General features: G+C 36.6%; 1 protein-coding gene across 1 annotated transcript in view; it reads right to left on the bottom strand.

The window, feature by feature from the left end:
* Window positions 1-9,478: 9,478 nt before the first annotated feature.
* LOC101855879 (protein mono-ADP-ribosyltransferase PARP6) overlaps window positions 9,479-11,627 on the bottom strand; it is a 38,870-nt gene continuing 36,721 nt past the window's right edge. Inside the window, exon 20 of the mRNA XM_005102080.3 lies at window positions 9,479-10,947. Within this exon, the coding sequence (XP_005102137.1) occupies window positions 10,848-10,947 (100 nt within the window). The 3' untranslated portion in view covers window positions 9,479-10,847. The remainder of the gene's footprint in view (window positions 10,948-11,627) is intronic.

Below are 11,627 nucleotides of genomic sequence, written 5' to 3'. Positions count from 1 at the left end.
CGAGCGGGTTGTTCCAGCACGTGAGACATATAATTTACTAATGTCCTGACTTGTTGGGCTTATGCGTGAGTGCACCTAACCTTTGTAACGTCTGTCTACTGCCATTGTTATCGACCAAGACAAATTTCTCCCTGCGAGATGAAATATAAAGATTGTCATTGTCATCGTTAGTCTCTGAATCGCAACCGTAACACCATGAGTTCAAATTGTATCAGGGGCTTGAGGTTGTGCCCTTGGGAAAGGTATTTTTCACAAATTTCTACCAAGATGAGAATGTGTACCCGGCTTCAAACAGCGAAAGGTCTGGGGAGGGGGGGGTTGTGTTTGAGCTCAAGCAATCCGCAGCTTGAACTGTATGCTTCCCAAGAAGCCGAGAATGTATTCTAGGGTCTGCTGGGATAATTATAGTTGTAAAGCACATAGAGCTTGTTGAAGAGCGTGGATAGGCAGTTTATAAATTCAAATTCAATTATTATCAGCATGTACTACGTGTGCTGTTAAGCAGAGAAGAAACTGTACTGAAAGGTATGGCCTTGCTTGCTGACATCTGAGAGACACAGTTGGCATGACAGAGTGAAAAAGCTGCATGCTTACTTCAACTTGGTACCATGCTAGTCTATGATACAGGTGACCATGGTTTGAATCCCAGGGACATTCCTGAACTTTAGAGAATGCACAATTCTCTCTACCCACTTGACTTGGTACAATGGGAGACAGGCATTCACTTCAGAGGTGTGGCATCGTAAAATAAAACCCTTCTTGTGTTGATAGCTGTATTGTTAAACCCATACCATCCCTTCCTCATACACGAATCCAACACTCAATCTTTTATTCTCACCCGAGTATATGGTCTCAGATGATAAAGACCTCTTATTTCATTTTTCAGATTTCAGTAACTTCTGACTTTCCTAATTTCCCAATAAACAGTTAATAATCATAGGATACTGCAAAATATTTCAGTGGCCTAATGGTGAGGGTCGCGGACTCGCAACCGTAAGGTCATGGGTTCGAATCTCATCAGGGGCTCGACATTGTGTCCTTGAGAAAGGCACTTTACTCAAATTTTCCTCCAATCACCCAGGGGGGAATAGGTACCAAGCTATAGCCAAACAAAAAATGTCTTAGTGTTTGGGCACTTAATCAGCCAATTACACTGTATATGACTGTATGCTTCCTGGGAAGCTGGGAATGTTTCAGTGTACTGTGGTCTGCTGGGAAAAAAATATAGTAGTAAAACCCAGACCCCCAGGCAGGGATATGCACTATACAAATACTATTTATTACTATCTATTTCCCATTTGTCAGCTGACAGGCTCCAATGTACATCACATTGCATACAAAATACTCATCCAGACCCTCCCATTTTCCACCTTACGGTAGCACACTGACAATGTTATTTCTGGCTACAGCTGATGTACTATGACCCAACTATCCATTTCTTTTTTTGCTCTTTTTCTTTCTATTTTCGCGTGTGGCTTGCACACAAGTCAAACCAAACATATATTTGTATTACATTACAAGCAACAAGACAACAAATATTCTATTTGAAAATTGAGAGTTTATTAAAATGTTCCAGACACATACTCACATTCAAATACATGTATATATTATATTATATATAGTCTTGCACGCACCTAGCAAAATCTGTGGGACTCGGAAATCTTTTTGTAATGTGCGAATTTTGTTATGTACATGTACTTGTTTTAAATATAAAGAATATACAGGTATAAAAAAAAATTGGGACCTGAAAATCTGTTCACTATGTGCGTGTTAGACTGTGTATATATTGTAGGTGGTGATTGTCCTCCATTCAACACCACTGAAAGACACTGTAGACAATTAGAGCAGTTCACATAATAATACTAATCTTTTGAAATAGTCAGCATCAGCTTTAAACTTCAAGTAAAAACAGCATGTATGTCTAAAACACAGAATATAAAACAATGGAAAAAATCAAGGCACATTTGGACAATTTTTCCCTGTTGATAATAAAAACGAAAGTAATGTCCTATGTACAGGTTGGTGGCACAAATATTTGTTTGAGTAAAGAGAAGCACATCAACACAACAATTGTCACGTAGCGCTGGGAAAAGGTAAGATAGACAGAAAGAAACAAGAGAGGAAAAGTTAAAAAGTAGGACCTATCAGTGTCGCCCATAACACCTGTTCGTTCTTTGTAAACGTGGCTTAAATTTAAAACAGAGAGAGTATATCTAATAAAGCTGTTTTCCCTCAAATACCTTGTTTTTAGTGCTGAAAACATGAAACTTTTGAAACTTCAATAATATGTACTTTACTTTCAACTAGCAAACTACCACTTTCTGCAGTCTATATGTGAGAGGGTGATAGGTGGGTGCACTGTTTGGTCTGCTCCTTCTTTCCTATCAAACATGTATCGTCCATATAATTCCTTCTTTTTTTTAGTGTGTTACTCTCTTGTAACACCTCTAATCTTCGGCACTTATATGACCTCTTTGTGTTGCAAAAGCCGAAAAACTCTTACTAGAACTTAAGTCCATACGTACCCATTATTATTGGATGCAGCCCATGGTCATCCAATGTTGATTATAACTTCGCTTCCTCAAAAATGTGGCCAAGCCTTATATAGCACCAAGTGGAACCAATTCTTAGGTCACTTAAAAAGCAATCATTTTACAAACTGCAATATAATACAGTTGTAATTTATAATTAGACTCATTGAGTGCTGATATTATAGTGTTTACAAGAAGGACATCATCATTCCATCCACATACTTGTCTCCCATGTATGCATTTCTGAGCTTCAAGAACCCAATCACTGGTGTACCAAAGTTGGCTGGAGCCAGGAAAAAATCCACAGTAGAATCAAGAGATCAGAATTAAAAGGAATAAAATACAATTAAAGATGGTAGCTGGAACAACAAAGGAGACACAATTTCAAGAAAAGACATGAAAATTTATAATTATGAATTTAAGATTAATTAGTAAATTGATGTAGACTAAACGGAGTACGCTCTAAACAGGAGTATATCAATGGTTTGAGTTTAAGTAGAGAAAAGCCCACTGACACAATAATGGTCATATGGTGCAGAGAAGAAGCAAGGCATATCAGGTTCAAGACATGTTTCCAAACCTTTTTCATTTCCAGTCAAAAATAAAACTCGGCCACATTTCAGACTTACATGATTTGCAACTGTTAATGCCTATATGTTGCATTGAAATTAAAGTTTCAGTTTTAGTACGTGTTTTACGGCACTTGCAACACAATAAGGTCATATAAGTGCTGAAGATTAGAGGTGTTACAAGAGAGCAACAAACACAAAAAAGAAGGAGGAGAGATAAAGACAAGAGATGTTTGATAGGAAAGAAGAAGCAAACCACACCAGTGATTGCTCAAAATGAGGAAACAGCCCCAAGGAACGGAAACACCACATAAAATCATGAAAAGTGCAGCAAAGTTGCAATCATTGACACATTCTTCCATGACAAACAGATCGACTTCCTGCATTCTTAATTATTTAAAGTAGGCCTACACAACTTAGCATTCAACATTTGAAGGAAACAAATAATATGCATTTTTGAGGAAGTTCACACAACATTAGAGTGACAATGCTGTAGAGAAAAGAGAAGCTTATCAACACAATAACTGTCATTTACTGCTGGGAAAAGGGAACACAGTCAGACAGAAACAGAAGAGGAAAAGTAAAGAAGTAGGACCTTTCTGTGGCGCCCTCCAACCATGTGTATAGAGTGACAAAAATCCCAGGATTCGACAAATTTGAATCATGAGATACAACCATAACAAGGCCAAGTTAATGGTGCTTGACTGTAAGTATGAAAATGCATGATGAAAATCTTCATGCTGGACATTTGCTTCTGACAGCAATTTACAAATTGAAAAGTCCTCACAACTGTACATTTAAGTACTTTTTTACAGGCTCAAACTAAGAACACAAGGTTTTTTCATACATGAGAATAAAAATAATAATCATTCTATAATGCACACTCCCTGGTGGCTCTAGGCGCTTCACAATAAAATAAGATAAGAGTCAACATTTCATGCATACTGGCCCATTCAAAGAGCAACAATGTTTTCATATACATACATCTTACACCCCTAATTTGACAAACAACATATACAGAAAAACATGATCATTAAAACTTTTACTATAAATAATATTCTCCTAAAACTGTGAGACTGTCTAGAAGCAGAAGAGCAACTAGTGGCTGGTGAGTCTTTCTATATTTTTTTAAAGACTGCTGCCTTATGGAGCACAATACATGTGGAAAACTTTTATACCAAAACAATAAACAAATCCCTGATGCCTTTTCCCTCTTTGTGGATTACAATATCAATAGTGAGAAAATATCCAATGACTAAAGAACAGTAGTAAGAATAAAAGCATAGAAGTAATTTTACATTTTGGTACATTCATAAAATCACAAGAAGAAAAACCATTCAATGTATTCAGCACAATACCTTATTAGTGACACAACGAGAGATAGTGGGTCATGGGTCAAGTTTAATTTTTGGAATGTATGTCTTCTGTTTGCAACAATATGAAAAAATAATTAGTCTGGACAACTGAAATCAATTTTCATTGGACAGTGCCCATGAAATGAAGCCTTAAAAGTGACGTACAATTTTCCAATATGTAGAAAATAGCAGCGAAAAGAGTAAGACACACAAGTATGAGGGATAAAAAGTCCATACCCGCAATACGTTTAACTCTTTCCGGAAGTAGTTTTTTTGGGGTCTAGACATAATTAACCTGTGGCTCGCTTTGGCTATGCAGGTGGTGTACAAAATGACTTCATAGAAGCAAAACCATCACTCCAAATGCAACATATGATATCAAATTGAAGGAAATTGAATGAGGAATACATGCCAATATAAAACAAGGATTAATTTTGAACATAAGTATGCATTAGAAGGGTTAGAAATGGCAATGGCGACGAGAAAAATAAATTTTGACTGATAAAATTACATTCACCAAACATGAGGAAGCAAATCAGCATAGCTATCTTATCATATACAGGCCAAGAGCATAATCCATAAATTTCTGAATGCACAGCTTTTTATTTGAAAGCAATATTCCAATTTTTGTTTGAGTTATGATATTTATACTGAGTCCGGTTACATCGTTTTATAGATGCAAGACCGCAAAAACTAATTCACTTGTTTTTCCCCAAACCAACGCTTTGACTAAATGAAACTAGATGATTTCATTTCCTAAATCCTTTCCGAGTTTTTAAAATAATAATAAAAAGTCATTACAAATGACGGATCATGTTAAAACGAAACAATACTGAAGCACCCTATCACAGCCGATATATCGGCGATACTTCTGCGAGGGGTGTAGACTCGCGCCGATATATCGGCGATACCTCCGGAAAGAGTTAACTAACAATTACACACCTTGCCTTAACACTATTAAAGTTAACGATTATTGTTCATTTATATTATTATTATTTATGCATGTGACTGTGAGCCTGTGAGTGCAAGCATACTATTGTATTATTATGATTATATGCACTGATGTGTGTGGAGGAGGGGATGTGTGTGTGTGTATGTGTGAGTGTGTGTGTGTGTGTGTGTGTGTGTGCGCGCGCGCGAGTATGGGTGTGCCCACTTGCATGCGTATGCGTGCTTGCACATGCATGTGTGAGTGTGTTTGTGTGTATGAGGTGAAACATCAATGTGCCAGGATCTGGACAATACAGTTTTATCTTATCTTATACAAGCCATGTTGTGACTTGAACCAATAATCACAACATGTAATAAAAGATACCAGAGAACAAAAATAATTTTTTAGCACATGGAGCAGAGAATGCACAAGGAAAAGCAAGACATTAGTGATAAAACTATCCTAGACATTATGATCAAGTTCCCCAGTGATACAGAAAATGAACAAACTAAAACATGCCGTCACTGTCATATGGGAAATGAAGAATGGCACTGGAACTTTTCGGGAATCAAGAACCTGGTCTCCGAAAGATGCAGAAGAAATTTTTTAATTACCAGTTTGGTTCCCACAGACAAGGTAAAAGCAATGCCATTAAAAGGACTTTATTATTTATACAATAAACAGAGAGACTTCTAAATGTAAAGCATCAGCAGATAAGTGCTTTGAAATATGGCACTGCAGGAGCCAGCAGGCAAGCAGCTTGAAAACCCTGAATGAGATGAGGTCCAAACCAGTGCCATACTTTGCAGAACTGCTCAGTGGCCAGGAGGCTTGTTAAGTATTATTATCTTTATCTATATGTGAGACAGCGTGGTGAAATCAGGCGTTCGTTGAAATAATGAAATTGAAGAAACTAACATGTTTCTGTCATTTCGATAATTTTTTATTAAATTTTTGTTTTTTGGCTTAACACCATTGTTGCCCAATTAAGAACACATTTTGGGGTGGATTTTACGGAAAAATGTTGATTAAAGGCACAAAAAAAGTAAGTTTTCAGTTTCCATGTACTATCAAGCTATGGAAATAACCATTTTCTCGCTAATTCTACCTTTGAAACCACGCGACCCCACTTTCTTCAATCTCAAATATCTTGACATCTACTCAAGATAGACGGGCATTTTTTGTTGCCAATAGCAACACAATTGAACAAGTTTTAAGATGATACCAAAAACTCCACATACCCAAAAATTGGCGAGCACCAGATTCCACCACGTCGTGACACATATGTGAGCCATCGTGGTGAAATCAGATGCTCACCAATTTTTGGGCATAGAGAGTTATTAACCTATTGGAGTCATTTTACAGCTTCTTTGTCATTTTTTAAATGAAAAAATACCCGTCTATCTTGAATGGCAGTTGAGATATCAGTGATTGAAGAAGGTGGGGGTCACCTGGTCCAAGAGGTAAAATTAGTGGGGAAAAGGCTGCCAATGTTTGGCGACTTCCATAGCTTGACAACCCTTGGAAACTTAAAATTTACATATTAATTAGTGCCTATAATCAACATTTCTCTGTAAAATCCACACAGAAATGAGATTTTAAATGGACATTAAAGGTGTTGAGCGAAAAACCAAACTTCAATAAAAATTGCCATACGGCGGGAAAATGCCACTTTCCTCAGTTTTATTGTTTTGACGAGCGCCTGATTTCACTGCATTGACATACATGTGTTTTTACCACCTTTGCACAAACGCAGAAAATTTCTCAGTGACAATAGAGTATTCCTCATTCTCTTGTCTTAAAACAAAAATACCCATGCCCCCCCCAAAAAAACGTGTGAATCTAAAGGAGACATACCATCTTCCCATAAATATCTTAAACTGATGCCCAAAATACATTAAAATTTTGGGCATTCAATTGCACAGAATGAACTGGTTTTGTGTATTACATGACAAAATATCCCCAATGTTATTTTGAGGAATGAGAAATTTACTGGACGGCAACCAAAATATGGAATGTTTAAAAATTAAGTATCTGAAAACATTTCATAGAAATATGCATACAACTCTAGGACAGTGTCATTATATAGTAAAGAAAAAAGGCAAGGGAGGAAAGTGGTCATTTGTACTTGCTTGTCTTTGACAGCTGGTCATTTGAACAGGTTCAACTGTATTTCAAACTAAACAAAATGACAAGCAAAACATTGAATTGTGGCAAAAGTATAAGTTATGAGTCTGGAATCTTAGGATATTAACTGGAAAGACAGGTACCATCAAATGTACTGTTATCCTTTTCTAAAGTACGCAAAATGAAAAAAATCATATATATATATACGTAAAACAATTTCAATCTAAGACCATATTCTGAGTTATTTCACTAGTAACAAGACAGACATTTGGATCACTATTCTTGATTTGTCAGGAGTGACTTTACGCCATCCATTTGTGAATATATTTGCCACTACAGTTCAAGCAGTCATACATCTTTTCTTCAAGCACATTCAAGATTGAGACGGCTTCTTTTTAAAATTTTTAACCACAAAAGAAAGATCGTTACAAACATGTTCTCTTTTAAAAGTGTTGCAGGATGAATGTACTTTTATAGGTTATTCATTTTCATCTGACCACTTAAAAAATATTCTAGCTCATTTATTAATTTACCAATGCTCATGTAACTTTGCATGGCACTCGTCATATAGGCCTGTGACCAAACAAATTTTTAAAAATCTTGATAAGATAAAAAGTTTGTTTTTTTTAGGCGATATATCAAATACCGCCCTTTGTGTGCATAAACGGATCACTAAAATATGAGGCTTCGGACAAACATGTACCCTCCCACATTTCGTGAACAAGGCCAAGACAATTTTGCAGAATTTCTGGTCTCTAATTGACTGTGAATTTGCTTTAAAAACGTTTTAGTGACACTTTGAAACTGCTTAATTGCCTTAAACTGCTTTTTGCGTAGTAATAGTGTTGTCAAAGGTTTCAGAGGCAAACAACACGACAGACCCATCGATCAATATTCATCAGGATTAGGAGTAGACCTTGGTCCAGATCTAAGGGAAACTTTAAAACAATTTTTCTCAAATCCCTCCCTAACAATATTAACCCTTTGAGCACTGCTAGTGCCGCGTAAAACTGTCCATATACCTAGCCACCGGTACACCGGTGAGCAAGACCCCATCCCCAACCTGGCGCGCCAGAGACAAAACGAGAGCGGAAAACAGTGCTTACTACACAAAACGTTTATGACTTTTTTGAAGATCTTTTTGACTACCCTGAGTGGGATTTGGAATGAGCTTCAGACGATCAAATGAATGTTTGTAATATATCGCTCAGGAGCTCAGGCAGAGGGGTATGGTAGCCTCAGGAGGTCAGGGCTCAACGAGTTAACCACACTCACAAAGTAGTGAAGCTATTTTAATAACTTAAAAAGCAAGTTGTAAAGAAATTATCGTTGTTTCATAAAATGCAATAAAACACAACTCTTTACATTGCGTCATACAGTATCTTGTACACACGCACACACATAAATACATACATATATAACAGGGAAGCAAAAACAAATTATTGCAATTTTACTTCAGAACAAAAATTATAAACAAATTATAAACAAATAAAAATTTCTTACTGTTTACAGAAAATTGAATTTTCTTAGTTAAAAAAAGTTTAAGACCCGTTCCTTCAAACTTGACAGGACAATTTTGCTTTCAAATGTTCATCCCTAAAAAAGCAGAGATGACAATAAGAGACTTCACCATCAAGTCCTGAATAATGCATTAAAACTGTTTTTTGACATTAATTAACGAAGGGCATACCAACATTTTTTTTACCTGACCATGAAGGAATAAAGGTATAAAGCTGAAAGCCAACAATCATCTTCCTAGAATGGATGTAAATTTTGGGGAATTTTCGATTACTGCTTTTAATTAGAGCTGTGCCCATTCGACTACTATTCGACATTCATGATTTTTGCACTATTCACAGCTATTCGAAGCGTGGCAGAGCCAGTCAAATACCGTGCTATTTTTTAAAAACAGATAAATGTAATGGATTTTCGTCTCATTTTTCTCAAAAGTAGAAAAATTGGAGTACATTATATCTAAAATCATTAGGATAAATATACAGAAATACTCTTTATTTGATGGTTACGAGACAGAGTGATAAGAGAAGCCTACAAGAGTTATAAAACAATTCTTTAGAGAGTAGCTCTTACTATTCAGTACTCACTCGTCACACTATGGACAGCTCAAGCAAGGGCACTTGACTCTTGAAGCGCAGCGAAAGTTTTTTCCATGAAGTTAGCTGTCGCAATGAGCTCCCCTAACCCTACTCAAAATTCGAAGCACTATACTATGAACTGAATGGTGACGTGGTGTCAACACATTGCACTGTCTGCGCGCACGCGACAACAACACACGCGCGCTCAGTGACTGGCGTTGAACAGCGCAAGTCAAATCTGGACTATCACAATATAAGAAAAAAACTATTCGACGGCGCTGTGAATACCGGAAGTTCGATCTGGGTTTATCACAATTAAGAAAATATGATTCGACGTCGCTTCAAATTGCGGAAGTTAGATCTGGGCTTAGGAAACGCACGTGAAAGATCCAAAAAGACATTTTTGTGCTTCACGATAATGCGCCAGCACACACTTCAAGAAAAGCTGTAGAAAATGCGCGAGAGAGTGGAGTGGGTATGGAATTTTGCCACATCCACCCTATTCTCCAGATTTAGCCCCGTCCCACTTTTGTAAAAATTCTCCAAACTGAAAAAAGATTTAAAAGGAAGGCATTTTGAAAGTGATGGTGAGGTCAAAGAAGTGGTAGAGGGCTGGTCTTCTGAGAAAGAGAGGGTCTTCAATATTCTCAAGGTCTTTTCAAGGTCATACACTGATGGCAAAAATGTATAACTGTGGGAGGTGACTATATTATATAGAGAAAGATTAAGGTGAGTACCAAGTTTCAGCTTTCTACCATTATTCATTCATGGTCAGGTAAAGAACTTTTGGTATACCCCTCGTATGCTAATGATCTATGTAGAGGCTAAAACAACTAATTACCAAAAGAAATTCAAATTAATATCCCTATGGACATGCTTTTATATTATTTTAAAAAAAAAATAAAACAACTAATTAACAACAAAAAAAAACTTAAATAAAAATCCCTATGGCCATGCTTTTATACTATTTTTTAAAAAATGATAATGCAGCACAAATTTGATCAAATTGAATAGAAACACAACTTTCAAGTACTACCCCTAGGCTTGGCCAAATCCGAAAAGCCTTTCTATATTTACAACAGGAGAGTAATCCCGGAGAAGTGTTTATGAACCCTAGGATCCAAGCCAGTTCAGCACAAACGTCCTCGGACGCTAAAATCTTTCACACCAAGCTCAAACAACAATGGCAAACATCTCAATCATATACAAAACTTGCGCTTTCACTCTGCCACAGATCAGAATTAATCATAATTCTTCAGTACTTTTTTTATCCGCTTGAGAAAAGAGTCTGCAGTGGATTCTACACAGGGAGCCCCTTGAAAAGGCAATGGATTGTCAAACCTGAAAAACAAGACAGTCCCCCAAACAAGTGAGAAGCAAAGCCAGGAGAAAGCTCTTAACAAAAATTAATTAATTAATTAATTTTGGGGGTTAAGACACAATGACAGTAATTTCAGGCAGGGAAAAGGCAAGACTGACAGACAGAAACAAAACGGGACGGTACAGAAAAAGAACCTAACAACAGTACCCTCCAACAGTCAGCCTTCATCTAAAACAAAATCTAAAAAACGGCAAATCCTTTACAATAAATAAGACTTTCAGTTAGCCATGGAATAAAGAAGTAGTAGATGTCCCATCAACAGGGTCTGTACTAAAACATTAAACTTGTGTAAAAATAAAATTACTTTAAGATCCCCAAACACAAGGCAAAAATACAAAAGTTTTAGAAGACGATTTCAGTAAATTTTTCAGTGTACTAAGAAGGAGAAAATTTGAAGAAGATAATAATTACATTTACAATAGTTAGTGTATTTTCAAGAAACAGCTGTACCATTACTTATTCACAAATACATAGTTGTCATAATTTTTTTTAAGATACATTTTCTGGAAAGTATGGGCATGTCTAAAAGTGAGACTTAAGAAATTCAGAGAGAGAGAAAGAGGGGGAGGATGGGAGATAGGGAGAGAGAGAGAGAGAGAGAGAGAGAGAGAGAGAGAGAGAGAGAGAGAGAGAGAGGGGG

This window comes from Aplysia californica, unplaced genomic scaffold, assembly GCF_000002075.1.
Source record: "Aplysia californica isolate F4 #8 unplaced genomic scaffold, AplCal3.0 scaffold00312, whole genome shotgun sequence".
Taxonomy (NCBI): Eukaryota; Metazoa; Mollusca; class Gastropoda; order Aplysiida; family Aplysiidae; genus Aplysia; species Aplysia californica.
The sequence above is the reverse complement of the archived record's forward strand: the minus strand, read 5'-3'. Positions and strand labels throughout refer to the sequence as shown.